This window comes from Labeo rohita, chromosome 9, assembly GCF_022985175.1.
Source record: "Labeo rohita strain BAU-BD-2019 chromosome 9, IGBB_LRoh.1.0, whole genome shotgun sequence".
NCBI lineage: Eukaryota > Metazoa > Chordata > Actinopteri > Cypriniformes > Cyprinidae > Labeo > Labeo rohita.
The window spans coordinates 2,110,720-2,131,037 of NC_066877.1; the positions used below are offsets into that span (position 1 = coordinate 2,110,720).

At 36.4% G+C, this 20,318-nt stretch overlaps 1 protein-coding gene across 1 annotated transcript; it reads left to right on the plus strand.

The window, feature by feature from the left end:
* The first annotated feature begins 13,950 nt into the window (after positions 1-13,950).
* On the plus strand, positions 13,951-16,679 carry sp5a (Sp5 transcription factor a). Its single transcript, XM_051118947.1, has 2 exons — positions 13,951-14,308; positions 14,988-16,679. The coding sequence occupies exons 1-2, from the start codon at positions 14,258-14,260 to the stop codon at positions 16,047-16,049; spliced, it is 1,113 nt and encodes a 370-aa protein (XP_050974904.1). The 5' UTR covers positions 13,951-14,257; the 3' UTR covers positions 16,050-16,679.
* Positions 16,680-20,318: the final 3,639 nt, after the last annotated feature.

Here is a 20,318-nt window from a genome sequence, read left to right on the forward strand (position 1 = left end):
GTAATATAATTGGTATATATTTGACCCTGGACCACAAAACCAGTTATAAGGGTCAATTTTACATAGATTTATACATCACCTGAAAGCTGAATAAAAAGCTTTCATTGATGTATGGTTTGTTAGGATAGGACAATATTTGGCCAAGATACAACTATTTGAGTATCTGCAATATAAGGGTGCATATTACTAATCAAAAATTAAGTTTTGATAGATTTATGACAGGAAATTTACAAAATATCTTCATGGAACATGATCTTTACTTAATAACCTAACGATTTTTGGCATAAAAGTAAAATCAATCATTTTGACCCATACAATGTATTTTTGGCTATTGCTGCAGATATACCCGTGCTACTTAAGACTGGTTTTGTGGTCCAGGGTCACATATTTTAGAGAATAAATATCAAATTAATAATAACAGTGCCTTTTCTGTAATGCAGATTTGGTCAGCATTCCAGTCATGAACGTAACAACAGTAAAGCAAAACTTCCTATTCTTTATTCCTTAATTAAATTGGCCTTTAGAAACTCAGCCATCTGTATTTTTTGAAGCTGTATCCTCAGCACACAACTGGCAGTGGCAGCATCTCTCACTCACACATGGATAACTGCTAAAGCTAAAAGCTCTTCAGAGAAACATGTTTCAGCCTTTAGTATCTCCCATCAAGTACTGAATTACATCCCTCCAGTATGAAAATCACTCACAGGCTGCTTTGTTTGTTCCTTTTTTTCCTGCACTTATTTTTCCCACCTCTTTTGTGATTGTAGTCTCGCTTGCTGTGGCAGACTGTCAGATCAAACACGTTTCGCCCTAATACACATGACAGACAGTGCAGATGTCACATGGCATGAATGAATGAAGAATTTAATGACAGAGCTCACTGAATTTGGAGCCGTTGATGTCCTGTGGTGTCGTAATAGTTATTCAGGACACGACAGCAGTGATTTTGCAGAAACGCTGACTTTCTGTTGACTTCATTTCCATATAGTGGCCCCAAATGTACTTAAGATACACTTAAAAATACGTGAACGTCAATGCATTATCAAACCAACTTGGATAAAAATAGCAAACAACGTTTGCAAAAATGTGTTTAAAACAATAAAACTTATAACTATATCATGTTTTATGTTAAAACAAATAAATAGATAACTGTGGAAGCTTGTTTCCTCCACAGGATTAGAAAAATATGTAATTGCAACTTTTTATCTCAGAATTTAATAAAAGTCAAAATTGTGAGATATAACATCTCAAATATCCTTTTGAATTATTTTTTATTCCATGGTAGGAAAAAAACAGAATTGTGAGATAAACTCAGAATTGCTAAAGTAAACTCAGAACTGCGTGAAAGCATGACATTCTGACTTTTTTCCACCTTGGATTTGCAGGAAAAAAACTAATTGTACAATAAAAATTCATTATTTTTATTTTTTAATGCATAGTGGAAAGGGGCTTCCATAAATAACTGTTTGCATTAAATCAAACAGTAAAGTGACATTTTGTTGTTGTGTAATCATGTTGTTTGTAAATGAGATTCCCTACTCCTGTGGTTCCTCTTTATAGCCTATAAAATCACCAAAACACTAGCTGATTCAAAGACACAGAGCAAAATAAAAGAGGAATAAAAAATGTTAGTGATGAGAAAAGCAGTTGCTTTGATATTTTATATCTATTGCTGTGACATTCAGACATTTTTTAATTGTGATTTCAGTGTCCAAATAGGGCTCTTGTGTAAAGTTATGAAGGTGATTCTAAATTTTAAAAGGTAATAAAAAAAAAAAAAAGTTTTTTGTAAGTATAACACTGAAATGGTACTGAAAATCAGATTATAAATTAACTAAACATTTAATGAAAGTTTGTTTGAAAGCCTAAGTTTAGGGCTCTATGAACCAAATATTGAACTGCCCTTTTGTGATGTTTATGGCAGCCCGGCAGTCTTAGAGATGAATTTGACCTTATCTCGTGGCGTCAGGCAACATCTGCATTTCAAAGCCTCTCATGGTTATGGAAAGTTTGAGGAATACCCTACAATGTCTTTCTTATTTTTGATTCACATCCTTGATATAATTCTTTCATTAAACACAGTTTATCAAACCAATAATGATACAATCATTAATTTGAATTCTCCTCAAGGAGGCAGATAACATTAGCACATGAAAAGTGAATCTTTGCTTTTGATCCCCCCTCACAGAAACAGAGACAAAAAGACATGAAGAGAGCAAGATAAGACTGTTATGAATGCCTCGCATTTCAAATTGTTTTCAACTTTGTTCTTTTAACATGTTTTTTTTTTTTCCATTACTTTTTCTCTAAATCTTTTATTCAACACCTCCATTTGTGGACTTGCCGTGATGTTGGTGTAGATGAGAAATTCTGGACAAAACGCTCTCTGAGATGAGTAGGGCTGCACCGCGCACACAAGCCAATTTGTGGCGCTGTTTTTTTAAATTTGCATATCATTTGGTTCATCTGCAGTTGTTGACCCCTCAGGGCCCACAAGAAAATCTGATCTTTAGCGAAGATGTAGACAGATCTTATTCTCTCAAACTCCCTTCATATCTTTCTGTCTTTCTCTCTTTCAGTTTCTTTCAGGTCAAAAAAAAAAAGCCTTATTAGCATGCTTGCCTTATTGGCATTGGCAAGGTTACATTTCTAAAGTTTTCAAAGAATTAATAAATATTGCACACATATTCAAACACACATAATAGAGGTGTTGGCAATAAAAAAAAAGTGGATATATTTGAACGTAAATGTAAACACATGCCATTTTCATCCTTTTTTAGAGTAAGAATTCTCATTTCTTGTTGCTACATTTTCACATTGCAGTTGTGGGATGTAGATTTCATTTTAAAATAATTGAATTGCAGTTTATTTTCTTTTGATAGCACTTGTTTGCTCATTTTATGGTATGTTATGTCTGTTGAGTGTGTACATGGCTGGGTTCTCACTATTGATGCATATGTTGATGAGTGTGTTTGTAGCCAGTTGCAACAGTAGTTTAATTTGATTTGATGATGGTTTAATCCTGTCAGTCAATTTGATTTAGAGACAGCAAAGACCTTTTCTACAAAATTAAGAAGTGGAAGATTTTGCCAGTATTTCAGTTGATTTGTAAGTCAGTTACCATCCACAGAGTGTGTATATCGCCTGATGGGTGACATGTTGGTAAGAAGCCAATTTGGCATTTGTTCAGTAAATATCTGTCACTAAAGAAGTGGATGAATTTGCTCTTGTGTTTTACATATGTCTCTGTTTACAAATATGCCACGTTAATTATTAAAGAGTCAAATAACATTTTGGGTTAATGAATCATCGCTATCAGATGCTGGGAATATGCTCGCCATGAACAGAATGAGTTTGAGAACGGCTGATCTAAATTTGCAACATTTTTCATGGTCAGCGCAGATTTATTTTTAGCAGTGTGGTACAGAGTTTGTTGTTATTAAGGGAGATATTATTGGTTTTCCAGCTGTCTGAATGTTCATGATGAGGTTAGTTTAGTGTGGCCCACTTTTGCCCTTTCATTTTTGTAATTAGTGTCCTCATTTGGATCTGTCTGATATCTGTTCTCTTCCTCAAACCGAGGTGAGGAAAAATCCTCTGTGTTTCTGAGGTCCTCATGTATTTCCTCTTAATGCTTTTAATCTTCCTTAAGTTTTCGCCAAGTTTGAATCATATTTGAAAACACATATGTGACCCTGGGTCTCAAAACCAGCCATAAGGGTCAGGTTTTGGAAACTGAGATGTATATATCATCTAATATAAGCTGAATAAATAAGCTTTCCGTTGATGTATGATTTGTTAGGACAATATTTGAAAAATCTGGAATCTGAGGGTGCAAAGAAAATCTAAATATGGAGAAAATTGTTTTTATATATACAGTAGGAAATTTACAATATATCTTCATGGAACATGATCTTTATTTAATATCCTAATGATTTTTGGCATAAAAGAAAACTCAATAATTTTGACCCATACAATGTATTTTTGGCTATTGCTACAATACCTGTACTACTTAAGACTGGTTTTGTGGCCCTGGACCACAAAACCAGTCATAAGCATCACTTTTGTGAAATTGAGATTTATACATAATCTGCAAACTAAATAAATAAGATTTTCATTGATGTATGGTTTGTTAGAATAGGACAATATTTGGCTGAGATACAACTATTTGAAAATCTGAAATCTGAGGGTGCAAAACAATCAAAATATTGAGAAAATCGTCTTTAAAGTTGTCCAGATGAAGTTCTTAGGAATGCATATTACTAATCAAAAATTAAGTTTTGATATATTTATGGTAGGAAATGTACAAAATATCTTCAAGGAACATGATCTTTACTTAATATCCTAATGATTTTTGGCATAAACGAAAAATCGATAATTCTGACCCAATGTATTTTTTGGCTAGAGCTACAAAAATAAATTGCTACCCATGCTACTTACGACTGTTTTTTGTGGTCCAGGGTCATATATTTCATTTCATAAAGACACATATTACTGTGAGTGATTTTCAAATGGATACATTATGCATACTTATGTGAATGTAATGCAAGTGAGTGCTTTCTCATGTATTATACCAGGCGTGGCGAACGTCGGTCCTGGAGAGCTGCAGCCCTGCATAGTTTTGCTTCAACCCTAATCAAACGCACCTGACCAAGCTAATCAAGGTCTGAAGCGTTACTAGAAAGCAACAGGCAGGTGAGTTTAAATTAGAGTTGGAGCTGAACTCTGCAGGGCTGCGGCTCTCCGGGACCGGAGTTCGCCACCCCTGTATTATACACTAAACAGCCTCCTTATTCATCAATGGCCTGTACGCACTTAACTTCCATGTGTCAGGTTAGCCAAATTTGGGTTCTAGAATTCATTTTGTGTTCAACTGAAAGTGTAGATTCTTGTTTGCTACAAAGTACTTAAAGTATAAGATTAACAGAATGAGTTAAAGCGTAATTTCGAATGACAGTAATTCCTACGCTTGCAGACAGAGGCCATGTAGATAAATGATGATCACAAAGTTGTGTTACTAACGCATTTGGCGTTAGTGTGTGTGTCAGTGTGTGTATGCTGACTAGTTCTAGTTCTAATCATAGCTGGCCGTGTCCAGTTTTCTTGCGCTTGGATGAGGCGGTAATGAGAATATTCTGCAAGCATTATTCCCCGTCTGAGAATATTTAGTTCCTCTGAAAAGCGCCGGCTGAAATAGGTCACTCTAACACCCGCGAGTGCCTCTTTAAAGAACATCGAATCCATTAAGAGAGATCTTGTTCCCTAGATTATTTTGGCCCTGTTTTGCCATGGAAATCAATTTTGAACAAGCTCTCTAGTTTTTGTGCTCGCGAGAAGAAGCCTCTGAAGTTCGCCTTCACGGTGGAGACCGTTCTTCACCAGGCTTCCTCGGTTAGCTGAGACGAGAAACTCTGTGTGAGGTGACGTTTAATAACCAGAAGCAGGAAGGGAGTGAAACAGAGCCGTGGAACTGTCAAACACAATGGTTTTATTGACGAGCTAAAGCTACCGATGATCCCCGATCTCGTGTCAGAAGCTCGGCTCCGGTAAACAATGTTGGCCCTGCACCTGTGCTCTTTAATATCTCAATAACTCTCCATAAAACCAGGGCGGCCTATTCTTTGCGCTCATTAAAGCGCCCTCCGCATCTGGAGCGGCCGACGCTCTCTTTTAATGTGGTCTGCGCACAACGCCGAAGAGTTTTTCAACTGTTTGTTCTAGAGCGTGTGTTTTCTTTTCCAAGTATGCGGAGCAATGTGGCACCTTTCAGATATTTTGCAGCCGTAATCTTTAGATAGAAGCAGTATTTATTGTCAGACAGCACACTCTCTCATACTAATAGACAGGGTGGACTTCAAAGGGGGAACACAAATAGACTGGCATTGTCCTGTCTCTATATCCTCTAGAGTTCAAAGGAAGAGTTTTGAATAGCAGTGTTTCCAAAGCCTCTCTTTCAAACCTGCTGGGATGTAAAGCAGGTAACCTGCTATTGATACACGAGAACACACACACACACACACGCTCGCGTATATGTTCGTTCGCTAGTAAACGCTTCCTGCGAGCCGCATCTCGTAATCGCGGCAGGATAATAAAGCTGGGAATGAAAGTAAACACTTTATTTTGCCGTCTTCGCTCGCCGCCTCTCCGAATAAACAGGTACTTTAGGATATTTGCAGATTAGCGGCGCGACGCTTTTGCGCTGACTGATGTGTGACAGACAGACAGGCATGAGAGCCAAACAGATGTCGGGTACAGGAGTGGGCGCCCTCCCTAAAGACTGATTTAATGAAGAACCGCGGAAAGAGAGCGGGTTAGAGGAGAAAGACAGAAGGAGAGAGCGAGGTAGCGTAAGATGTAGAAAGAGAAGGGCTGAGAGGGGGAGAAGGAGATAAAAGAGTGAGTGGAGTACGCACATCAAAGACTTGCTAATGATGCTGGATGCCATTAGGGCTTGTAGTGGCCTTTGTTTCGGCTTCCTAACACCTGCAATTTGTTGAGGGCTTTCTATGCCCCGCTGAATTACCCACATTTGCATGAGCACTGAGTGAATACCGGAGGGATAAAAGTGGGAGATTTTGCCCCGCTGCATTTGGACTTGAATGTGGGCCGTGGCCAAATCTCGCCAATGTTCGGCATCTGCCTCAGCACTAACTCAGCTATTAGCCAACTGTGTCTAAAACATTTACTAGTCTTGTGTCTAAAAGATTTACCAAACTACTCTTTACTTTGTCTGTCGATTCGCATGAACTTAAGTGTGTTTCCTCAACTATGGGTTCTTTTATGTTCCAGGATCTCTTAACTTTTTAAAAAAACTGTTTGGAAACTTTTCACCATGGCTTCATAATTTATTTTTGTTACTTTTAAAAAATACTTTATTTAAACATGATTATTGTAGCCAGATTTTTGCTCCTAAAATATGAAAATCATAATATTTTTTTAAATTGTCATTATTTGTTACCCTACTCTCAGTAAAAAAAAAAAAAATAAATAAATAAAAATGTTTTTTGAAAATGTTTTTTTTTTTTTTTTTTTTTTTTTTTTGTGGTAATGTTTTATGCTTACCAAGGCTGCATTTATTTGATCAAAAATATAATAAAAACAGTAATATGGTGAATTAATTATATAATGTTTTAAAAAAGTAAATATTCCTGTGATCAAAGCTAAATTTTCAGCATCATTAGTCCAGTCATAATTTCCTTCAGAAATTATTCTAACATGCTGATTTGCAGCTTAAAATAAATCAATTATATATATATATATATATATATATATATATATTTATAGGACAATATATGTATATATTTAAAGATTCTTTGATAAATAGAAAGTTCAACAGAACATCTTTTATTTGAAATTTTATGTATAATTTAAGTTTTTACTGTGACTTTTGATTGAAATTGTAGTGCATGTGAAAATTATTTAGATGTATGTATTTATTTTATAATTTTACACAAATTGGCAATCAGACTACCAATAAATAAATAAATAATAAAAAAATATAAATAATATATAAATATAAATAAAAAAATAATAGCATTTATATTTGGGTAGCACTTTACAATAAGGTTCATTCGTTAACATTAGTTAGCTACATTATTTATGTATTAAAATCAAAGTTGTGTTTGTTAACATTAGTTAATGCACTGTGAACTACCATGAACTAACAATGAATGACTATTTTATTAACTAACATTAACAAAGATTAATACATTGTGTGATAAACGTATTGTTCATTCATGTTAGTTAGTACATTAACTAATATTAGCAAATGACACCTTATTGTAAAGTGCTACCAAAATTAGTTTTTCTCCAAGGAGACAACAGCGTTAGTGAAAGAGCTTAATATGTATGAGAAATATGAAACATGATCTGTGAAGAAAACAAAAAATCTATATAAATATATTTTTATTGTTTTACAAACCAGTTTGTTTGTGAAACTGTATAAAAAGTTAAAATATGATTTAATTGTGTTTATATAAAATAATAATATCCTAGCTATAAAACTGTCTTTTAGCATACCGTAAGTATTGGGTAACACTTCACAATAAGGTGTCATTTTATTAGCATTAGTTAATGTATTAACTGATATGAACGGACAACGAACAATGCATTTATTACACTATTTATTAGTCTTTGTTAATGTTAGTTGATAAAAATACAGTTGTGCATTGTTTGTTCATGTTAGTTCACAGTGCTTTAACTAATGTTAACAAACACAACTTGTGATTTTAATAATGCATTAGTAAATATTGCAATTAATATGAACTAACATTAATAAATGCTGTAGAAGTATTTTTTATTCTTAGTTAATGTCAATTAACGTAGTTAACTAATGTTAACTAATGAATCTTATTGTTAAAGTGTTACCAAATATTGTGTTGAGTACAAAAATTAAATACAGTAAGTAGTTGTGACATGCAATGAAACAGGATGACAAATTTGTCCTGTGATCTAGTGTAAATCTACTGTTAAACACTGAAACACAAAAATTAAATAAATTTTTCCAAAAGTGTTTCAGCGTAAAAATGCTGGATTCTGTAATCATGAGGTATGAGCTGAAGACTATCCTGCATAAGCACGGCCATATGGAAGCGCATGTAGCCCATATCTCCTGAAAATGAGCTAAAGTTTCTTTTCCTGCGGGGCTTGGATAGAGGTCTGGGGAAAATCAGAGCATGAAATTGCGATTAGCCCCTGTTGTTTGTGCAGACCAGGAATAGGCTACAGGACTTGGCATGGCCGAAGGTGTAACCTGTTTTGTTTGGCCTTGCTGAGGCCCTCCCAGATGGTGCTCGCAGCTGCCACTGAGTAAACGCAAGCAGGGCGAGCGCTGAGAGAAGTGGCCAGGACCTGTTTACATTCAGGAGGCAAAACAACAAATCTGTCCCTTACAGTCAGGACAAGCTATGGAAAGAAACTGTGAGACAGTTCAAACGGTTTCGTACAGCTCGTCATAATGTACACACATAAAGATTATGGAAAGTAATTTACCTAATTAGCTTCTAATCATTAGCTTCTCTACACAAAGTGTCATTGAAAATTAGTTCTGTGACATAAAAATAAATAAATAAAGTGGCTGAATCAGTTTTATTTAAGTTTCATTTAATTCATATTTTTAGTTGTAGTTACTTTAGTTTTGTCAGTTTATTTTTTTAAATGTCTATATAGTTTATATTAATCTTTATTTCAGATTTAGTTTGAGTTATTTTAGTATACCAAATGTGTAAAATGGGAGATGTTTACTACTGCAACTAGCCGAAATAAAAGTTTTTTGTTAGATTTTATCTATTTCAAGTAACTTTTTCATGGTTTTAGGTTTAGTTTTAATTATTGACGCTGGGTTGGATGACTATAATACTTAATTACTAAAATGTCAGACTAAATCTTTAATATCTAAAATGTGACTGTGATTCAAACACAGATTAAATGAAGTGTATTGCTTAAGTCTCCTGATTCACAGATTTTTAGTTTGAGAAAAAGACTTCAGTAATCTCTCAGGTCAACTTTAAAGTTTCAAAAGAAGCCGCAATTATTTCTCAAACTGTGATCGGATTTGGCAAGATACTTTGTTTGAAAATGAATCTTAATATAAACTCATATTTCTCATTATATTCTTCCAAGAGCAAATAATTTGAGCTGCCGTCATTTACTTCATATCTCTGTTATTGAGTCACTATTGACTCATTTGTGGATTTACGGAGCAACATTTGCGATAAAGTTGATGCTTAAGTCCAGCTGAAAACTCAGTTATGTCCTTTAAAGTAATATTAAAACGCTCTGGGATTTGCGTTTTTTGCAGCTCTGTTTTGCATCATTCAGTGGTTTGAACAATATCTCTAATTCCAGTTGGATTCCTATTGTTTAATTTTAATTTGTGTACAAAACTGTTTGTTGATAAGAGATTCTAGTGAAATCTGAATGCTAATTATCTCACTGTCTGTGCTCAAACTGAAATGTTTGATTAATTCAGCAATAAAGAAAGCCTCGATTGTCCCAAGGACAAACATCTGCACAGGGCTTCAAACCCCATTAGACTGAATCTAAAATTAGTAAACATCCATGAACTAGATGTTCTGGCCCCTCCGTCTAATCCGAAACCTCTGATCACGCTCGAGGAAGCCAGACGTGACCCCAACAATTACCCCGGGCCGGCGGGAACAGAGCGGGTCAGAGCCGCGTTGCCACACACAGCGGCGAGCGGGTGTTTAAGGGGCGACCTCTCCCTCATCTCCTGACCCGAGGCCCGTCAGCGCACCGCTCCAGCCTGAGCGCAGGCAACAGTATCAGATTTCAGGGGAAAATGTTGGAAATTAGCAAGAGCAGAGTCAGGCTACACAGCGTCGAGGGCAGAACACAATGGCAGCTTTCTGTCAGGGAGAAACTTCAAAGGGCAGCTGAGTGACTACTCTGAGTTGGACTTTGTTGTAGATCACTGAGGAAATTCACAGATGTTTTCTCATACGAGACACCATTACAGAGGCTCTCGTAGCCGGTAGCCCCGAGCATTTCTCTGCCTTTCCATCTCTCCTGCTCTTGTGTGTGAGACAGATGTGGAACCCCTTTCTTTTTTCAGACTTTTTGCTTTATTTTCTTCTGCTGTCTGTCCAGAGAACATGAAAAGTTAGACAGGGCTCTGACCTGTCCGAAAGAAGCCTTAAAAAATCAAGAAACTGTTGATGCTTTTATCAAAAACTTACGGACAATGCTGTGATAACGCTGTCAAAAGTTGTGCGTCAGCACCAAACTCTTGTAGATTAGACTGATATTTTACAATATTTGCGTGTGATTTGATTAAGCTCTTTTATGAGCCATATAAAGCCTACTGTTTTTAGCCATCTAGATTATCAACATGATCAAAACTTTCCTGGAAAATCTTTTGCACACAATCTGATTGATGGTTCAAACTTTTTTTTTAGCAAGTAAAAGGCCATTTAATGTAATTGTAAAAACGTCTCCCATTCCGCTAATGGTTCACATGTCTTTTGATGTGAAATCTTTATTGATTTTCATGGAGTCAGTGAAAAAATAACCTTTATATTGTTAATAATATTTCAAGATGAACACTTACTGGACTGAAGCTACTTAGGTTTATTATTTGATTATCCATGCAGTATACTTAGTAAAATCATGTCAAAATGTCTCAAATATAATACACAAGGATTTTGAGGAACATTTAGATCTCTCAATCATTGTTATGCATTTATTATATGTTTTGCCCACAGCAATAAAAACTAGAGAGCTTTTTATAAAACTATATGTATTTTAAATGTGATCTTACTAAAACATATCATTAGGAGATGCAGAGTAACACTTAACAATAACGTGTCATTTGTTAACATTAGTTAATGTATTAACTAACACGAAGGAGCAATGAACAATACATTTATTATACGATTTATTAATCCTTGTTAATGTTAGGTAATTAAAATGCAGTCGTTCTTTGTTAGTTCATGTTAGTTCACAGTGCTTGAACTAATATTAACAAACACAACTTGTGAATTTAATAATACATTAAATGTTGAAACTAACATTAACTAAGATTATTAAATGCTAGAAGTATTGTTCATTCTCACTCCATGTAACTAATGTAGTTAACTAATGTGAACTAATAAATCTTGTAAAGCTGATGTTTACACGCATTCTATGTAGTCTGCTATTTTTTAATAAATCATTTAAAAAATGTAATCTTACATTTTGGTTACATTTTGAAACGCTGAAAACTAACTACCCTCTTTTTCTTTTACAGATTGCCTTCTCCAGCCTTTTGCTACAAAATGTGTTGTATATGTAAAATAATGAGGGGTAATTATTTAAGTATTCGTTATGTTCAGAGTATTTGGATGTATGTATTTATCATGAAAGACAAATGTGCTATTTATCAGTTTTCTTGTAAAATAAAAAGGAAAAATGCATACTGTGGTTAATTATATAAGGACTTTCCATGGCAGCCTGTTGAACTGTTAATATTTAAATTAATATGTTGCCAAACAACATGATTAGATGAGTGATGGCTCACTCACTGTACTTCAGTTGTTTCTTTTTTTCTGTTTAGTCTGAGCTGTTTATGCGCAACAGACCACAGAACAAAGTGTGTACATCGTCATGAGAAAGAGTGATCAGCTGCTCAATAATGTGCTTTCTTCACTGTACAGAAGCAGAGCGTGTAACTGAGCAGGGCTGTAATGTGAGACTTGCTGTTCCAGTAACAGTTTGGTACAGATCTTAAATCTGCCATTATTATAAAACTCCCTCTGGTGATAGATTCCAACTACACAGTAAAGATTTTAAAAATATATAACATCTGGAAAGTAACACACTGCATTGTTGTGAGTTTGGGTGAAGTTTCAGCCTTGTACAGTGTTGGTGTTCTCGATCCAATCTTGCCAGCTGTTTTGTATCCTAATCTACCTAAAAACTAAAATAAAGAATATCAAGTTTTGTCATTTATTGTGTGCTGCCGTTAAATCTCATTGCATGCACTGCATAACCTAAATCTGCATAAAATACCAGGTATATATTTACATATAAAGAGAGGTTATAACAGTATGCACCATATAATTGGAGGCGACTGTTAAGAAGAATAAACAGAATTGTGCCCTCTTGCAATTCTCTATGGACTGCAGGAAAACTGAGATCTCCTCCCGGTGGGAATCCCCCTCCTTCCCCCATTACTATGTGAGAAACCTTAATCCCATCAAAAGAGCTGATCTGCTTCAACATCAACCACTCCAAACTGCTCGAAAGGGACAGTTTAAAAAGTCATAGATTAGACACATCTCTCCGTGGGTGTTTACTTGTCTTGTTTTTTTTTTTTTTATTTTGCCTACTGCTCACATTTGAAGTTGTACTGATACGACAGCCTGCAAAACTTTGAAACTCCTAAACGCATCCTACTTTGAGGCACTTTTGGTTTTTAGCTCTCACTTATAATGCTTAGTGTTTGATTCCTGTGATATTTGTGGAGGTGTCACATGTGCTGGAGACTGGGTTGCACTGAAGGCTTGACTGGTTCAGGGCGGAGCAGAGGGAGGAGAACTGGAAAATGTTCAGACTTTCTCAAAGATTGGATCTCCTCCTCTTGCCAGCCTGCGAATCATCACACAACTAAGACATCATCATCATCACCATCATGTCACCTCCACACCTCGATGTCTCGACGTTGACTTTCACAGGGTGCTGTGGGATTGTTCTTTCCTAAATAAATTGTCTTTTTAACTATGAAAACAATAAGCAGATGCTTGTTCTTTTTGGTCTTTAATCACAAGCAATTAGTGCAACCAAAAGAAAAGTGATTTGCTTTGTTGACTTCCTACACAATAATTATTTGTTAAAAATTTTGTTGCCATTAAATCTGTTGATCACAGTCATGTGTTTCAGACATATTTTAAGGTTCATTATTACTGTATTAAAATGGTTTTACTGCATTTACTCACAGGACATCTAATTATTACATAAAATATGTACTTGTAAAATATGTCAATTGCACAAGTTTGATGTCTGCATTAGTGTGTTTATATACTGCATACGATATCAGCAGATATTATGACATGTTATATTATGAATAACTGCAAGTCAAACTCCTTGCAAGTGTAATAATCGTAGGCAATAATCGTAAATTGCGGGACAGAAAAAGTACGTGTGAACTTTCCACTGAGTCAAATGATTCCTTCCTCTTGAAGTTATCTCGTAAGCCTGTACCAGATCTCTGGAGATAACACACAGTCCTATTGTCGCACAACAAATCCTTAATTACAGAAAGGGGGATCGGGTGACTCCGGCATCCAATAGCGGGGGTCTCCAGGCGGCGAGGGGGTCTTTGATCAAGAAAATCCAATTATTTGTGTATATACATTTCCCACATAGTGATTACTTCATTAATTGTCCCGCCTTTATCCCCACCCGTCCCATCCCCCCCTAATAATCAGCCCTTTTATCCAGACCAACAAACACACCATAGGAGCTTTGTGTGGATTCAGAGGATTTGCTTCCCCCTCTCAAAGAGCCGCTCTTCTTTGATGATTGGGCAGCGGCGAACTTCAAAGTCATAAATCTCACTCCTGACTGGCTGGCGGCCCACCAAAGTCCTTATCAAATCCAAAGAAGTGATCCTTCACTCCCTCAGATAGTCCAGGGATAGCTGGAGGAGAGGAAGCGACGCGACCGCACTTTCCATGAGAAGACGTATTCAAGTATTTTTCAAGAAGTGAATTTGGCTGCTGTAAATCGGGAAGCTTGAGGAACTCGAGGAAGTGTTGCCATGGCAGCTGTGGCTGTGCTGAGGAACGACACACTACAGGCATTTCTTCAGGTTCGTCAAAAGTTTCAGATATTGTTGAAAATGTCCTGCGTAACGCGCGGATAACGCAAACGAACGCTGGTTTTTGTCGAGAAGTGTCTCTGAACTGCGCGAACTCCTGCTGATAACGAGGCAGTTCTACTTTATTTGGCGAACGATTGTTCGAACGATTTCATATTTAACATACAGCACATAAACAAGACTGTGCGAACTGTAGCACTTCCTTCATCTTTATGTTAAAACGATGTTTCCATCTATTTAATTAGTAATTACTGAGTTTTTGAGAGTTTCAGTTCGATTTTCATTCAATTTAGTGGAAGAAAAGTGCAATAAACTTGTTTTGCACTTCATTTTACATTTATTTTAAAGTTGGTTTAATGCATCTCAGATGAAACGTCTTTTTTGCTTAAACATTACTGTAAACGTATTTCCCCAACGCAGCTAAAGTTATGCATACTCAAATAACCAAATTCCGTCGTTTTATCTAACTTGAGCAGAAATCAAATGTCATTTCATTGGCTGATTTTGAAATCACATCTAAGTAATGATTTGCTTTTGTGGAGAATTTTGTATGTATCTTTAAACAAAACATGGAAAAGTTTATCCAAAAAGTTCAATCTGATCTTTAAAAAGTCTTTTCAAGCATGTGTCATGTGTAATTGTTTTAATGTGGCTCTTTCCTACGATCCAGGATCGCACTCCCAACTCCTCGCCAGAAAACAGCAAGCATTCTCCTCTGGCACTTCTAGCAGCGACGTGTAACCGGATCGGTCATCATCACGGATCCACTCCCACGGACTTTATTCAAGTTCCCTACGACACGACCCTCGGGTCTCCGTCACGGATTTTCCACCCTTGGAGTAACGAGGCGAATCCCCAGTCCTCGCTTTCCAACAATTCTTCCTTTGGACTATCCTCGAAATCTCACCTGCAGGGCTCCTACACCTCCCACCATGAGCTCCCGTTAACCCCTCCGGCCGACCCCACGTATCCGTATGATTTCTCTCCGGTCAAGATGTTGCCATGTTCCATGCAGTCGTTGCAATCAAGCTGCCCGCCGACCTACGTGCCCGCAGTCACCTACGCGGCGCCGGCCCCCATCCCGCCCGCCATGCCCGGTTTCGTGCCGGGACACTCGGGCCTGGTCCATCAGCAGCAGAGACAGCTGTCTCCGAACCCGGGGGAGGATATACCATGGTGGAGCCTTCAGCAAGGAAACCACGTCAGCCACCCGTCGACCCTCGGCCACCACCGCTTCCCCATCCAGAGGGGTTTGGTGCTGGGACACACAGACTTTGCACAGTACCAGACTCAAATCGCAGCCCTCCTCCACACCAAATCACCCCTGGCCACCGCCAGGCGCTGCCGGAGATGCCGGTGTCCTAACTGCCAGTCGTCCAGCTCCAGCGACGAGCCCGGGAAAAAGAAACAGCACATCTGTCACATCCCCGGATGCGGGAAAGTATATGGCAAAACCTCCCACCTGAAGGCGCACCTGCGCTGGCACTCGGGAGAGAGACCCTTCGTGTGTAACTGGCTCTTCTGTGGGAAGAGCTTCACCAGATCGGACGAGTTACAGAGGCACCTGAGAACTCATACCGGGGAAAAACGCTTTGTGTGCCCGGACTGCTGCAAGAGGTTCATGAGGAGCGACCATTTGGCCAAGCACGTGAAGACGCACCAGAACAAGAAGAGCAAAAGTCACGAAAAGAGCTCTGATTACGTCAAACGAGAAGACCTGAGACCTGTGTAGTAGACTTGGATGACCATAGACTAGTGCAATATAAATATATAATCTTCAGGATCCTCATGAAGTGGAAAGAAGTTTTTTATTTTTTCATTAAAAAGGTTGATGAGACTTAACAAGACTGGGAGTCTTTTTTTGGACTTGTAAATATAATTTTCAAGTCATTCTCAGTTCCTAAAGGAACCCTGGAAAATGTTTCCTGTCCCTGAGCTACTCAAAACATTAACAAGTTTTAACTTGTGTTCAGATCTCTGTCTTCGGTGGAAGATTTCTTTATTCTGTAAATATATTGATAGCTTTTGTTGAATGAAAGTGTCAGTTCTCGCTCCTTGTGGGGTGTTTTAGCATGCTATTGAAAACCATCTGTTAAACTTTCAAAATTATTGTGTGAAAATAAAGACTATGACCTGTACATGCCACTGAAACATAAGGCGGTGAAGTGGAGTTATTAAAAGTGCATAGAATTATTTTTTGAAGAGGAAAACAGCACGTTTGAATTCGAGTAAGTTTTATAGTGTGTATGAAACGCTGAAAGAAGAGAAACAGTGAAACTCTGTTAAAAATGAGCAGAGAATGAAGCACTGTGAGAGTTATCAGTTTGGTATCACTAGGATATGTAGATCTCTGATGTTCAGTTCAAAGGACAGCTTTTATACAGATTTTAAGAACAAACTCAGCAAAAATTACAATAAAGCAAACGTTAACTGACATCAGCTGTATTTTTATGTTTTTCGTAACGTCACTCATAAGCATTTTGCAGATGCTGTCAGTATTTGATATGTTAAACATATAAACATCCCCAAGCTATTCAACAAATCAGTTTTTTTGCAAATGCATAAAATCCAAAAATCGCATTAACGAAAGATCGTGAGTACTTGTATGGCGGATGTGTTGTGCTAGACCGTGCAGGATTCCTAAGTTCATATAATACCATCTGTGTGACCCAATTAGAAAATGGAATATTAGTACTGTGGCGTTTAAATCTGCTCCATCTAGATACAACATATTCAGATACACAAGTAATAGCAAGATCTCATTTCTGTGTGGATCCTGATGTTGTTTTTGCTGAACTGAAATCAAATTTATAATCTCAGTCTGTGCATTTAGATTTTGCTTTCTGCCAGTGCACTCTAAATAATAGAAATAGTACTGTAGTTAATTCTGAATGAGGCTACTAACAATTTTGCACTGAGAAAGACAGAAAAAAGTGAGTCATTTGTATTATCTTGCATGCCTTGACAAAGCATTTCATACATGACAACATCTAAAACATCAGATTAGAATATATGAAGTATGTGTGTATTACTGATATTGGGGGGGGGTTGGCACCTAGAAAGATGTTAATTCTTTGAAATCTATGGTGCAGTTTCTCCTGCAATAGCGCCTCCATTGGTAAAATCCTGGCACAAATCACTAAAAGCTTCTCTAATATTGCCCGCTTGGCAGTGTTTAAAGGATCTAGCTATACTGCTTGTTATAGGTGTACTAGTTAGGGTTAGTCTCTTAAGTGACATATATCTATATACACATGATGACTGCATTCATAATTGTTATAGTTTTGCTGTAAATTAATATTCTATGAAAACAGTTATTTATTCCTGTTTCTTAGGAACACTATACAATAAAATTTTATTCAGATTCATAAAACCTCTTTCACTGAGGACATACACTGACAGGTTGTTGGTCGCTTTAGATAACAGCATTCGATAAATGCATAACTGAATCATAGTAAAAGTTTCTTACAATTGGGTGCTTTGTAATGTGTTCCTGACATTATGTACTATCCTTTCAATTTCTAGGAAAATATATATATATATATTTTATATATATTATTGTTTTTTATTCTTTAATATTTTTTTCTAGTTCTAGTTCTAGTTTCCTAACTCCTAATACCAATCATTCAATCATGCGCTGGGTCTTCATCCATAAACACGAGTGAGCTCAATATGTTTACAACCATATTCTGAATTATGTAAAGGAGAGAAGCCCTATTACAATGTTTTCCAAATTAATCTTAATTTGTAAATAAGTTGATATATATTTCTATCATAATGAATAGTGATTTTGTCAACATGGAACTGCGTATTGTTATTTGTTGTTTGTGCAAAACAAGAAGACAAATTATCATAGTCATCTCTTTACATTAATTCATGTTTTAGCATGTACTCTCTTAACAGAGTAATATATAAATACATGATCAGTAAGTTAGGCCTTAAACATCATGAGAAGCCCATACAAATTCATCAATTTACTAAAACATATTCAGTTCACGAAAAAAATTGCAACAAGAGTGTGGTGTAATTTACTTATAATAGTCAAATAATCATGTTGAGTATTTGTAAAGTAATCTTGACTGACAAAAAAACATCTGTCAAGTGCTTTAGTAGATGTGTCAGTCATGCTCTAGAACTAATAATAACTCAAAATGTCCCATTATGAAGTTAAAAACCAACTGCTGAAGGATCTGCACCAAGAGCCTTTTCAGGTACTGAGTAACATGTCTCAATGTGCCTCTGCACCAGCAAGCAGTGAATTCTTCCCATAGGGCAGAAAAGGCTGTTCCTCTCCTTCAGAGAGTGAGATATGGTCAGGCTATCACAACAACACATGTGGCTTTGCATGGAGGGACTGCTGGAGGGAGTTTGTGTTTAAGCCTCACCGTGACCTGATCTGAATGCCACACTCTGATCTTCCTTTGATGTCAGTCTGTTGAAAGTCTGGCAGAATCAGGCATTTAGACACACATACTTAAGCATGCATACTTGAAATCTAACATGTGCTTGTTTATTTTAGAGTATTAAATGTGGGTAAAAAAAAATAATAAACCCAGGCCGGGCTGAGCATCAAAGGTTGTTTGGGGTGTGTTTAAGAGCATCACTTCTGGCTTGAGAATGAAGTGACGCTTTGCGTCAGAAAATTGATACATTTCTCACCTCAGCCTCACCTCAGTGTCCCATGCTACTTTTTCTTTCCTTTCCCTTATTCCCCCCAAAACAACACATTTATTTTGTAAAGCAGTGAGTGACTTTCTAAAAGGGTTACTACATTTAAAAAATATTGCATATACGCTTCATTAAATCATTATTTTATTAAGCTAATTTACTATGTGAAATCCTTCCACTAAAGATATGGCCCTAATACTTGTTTCTGTGCTTTACACATAATAATCCACTATAGGCAGGGTGGATTCCTAAATTAAACAGGCCAAGGCTATGGCTAAAATGCTGTACTGAGCAATCAGAATCCAGGATCAAAACTATTCATATATGCACAACAAACAAACAAACAACTTTTATTAATTAATTAATTAATGCAGGTTAAGTTGTCTTGAACATTCTTTTTAGGCTATGAAATCTTTACATTAACCCTTTAACTGTCACTCCCATTTTTGAACACCAGATCCAGAGTTAATTTTTTATAATTCATGAATAAAAACATTTTGTAATATGATTTTGATGTACATTTTCCGTAGTAATGCAATGTCTGATTTTAAAATGCCTTTCTAAGGACGAATTTTGAGATTTTAAGTTTTGAACTGATATATAATTTCTTATGATATCTAAAACGTGATAGGGAAAAAGGCAGTGAAGAATGTCTTTTGTGACAAAGGTCAGAACTCATCTTATGATGTAGATTTTTTAAGTTGCACTCATGACGTATATTAATCTATTACTTTTCCTATATAATTTCTAACACAAAAATATGGCAAAATATCTATTTAGGAATCTTAGACCTTTCCCAAAATGTATAGTTTGTCTTGATTAGATTAGGATTCATTTGTAATATGGTGAAGTAAACTTAGGCGTCCCACTGGGGGGACGGTGACAGTTAAAGGGTTAATATCGTGGGATTATTATTATCATTATCACTGCCTACCTGAAGCATATGATCTCCTGACCACATTAAAAAAAGTAAAATGTCTAAGAACAATGTTTAATGATATCCCAGTGGCACCTTGATACCATTTTCACATCAGATATTTGTCCAAACTTGATCAAGATGCTGTAACATCATTTTAAAATCAGTTTGGACTGCAATTTCTTCCAGTGGTATCTTAAGTGGGTGAAAACAGGAAGTTAATCCCACACTGAAACTGGTTTAATGTATATGTAGGCCAATATGTTTGACGTTCAGTTGACATCAAATCACCGTCATGTTAAGTTTTTGACGTCAGTTTGATTTGGATATTGGATTTTTGACGTCAGTTTTGATGTCAGTTTGATGTCTTTACAATCATAGTACAATTATTTTATTTTATTATTCTATTTTATTTTG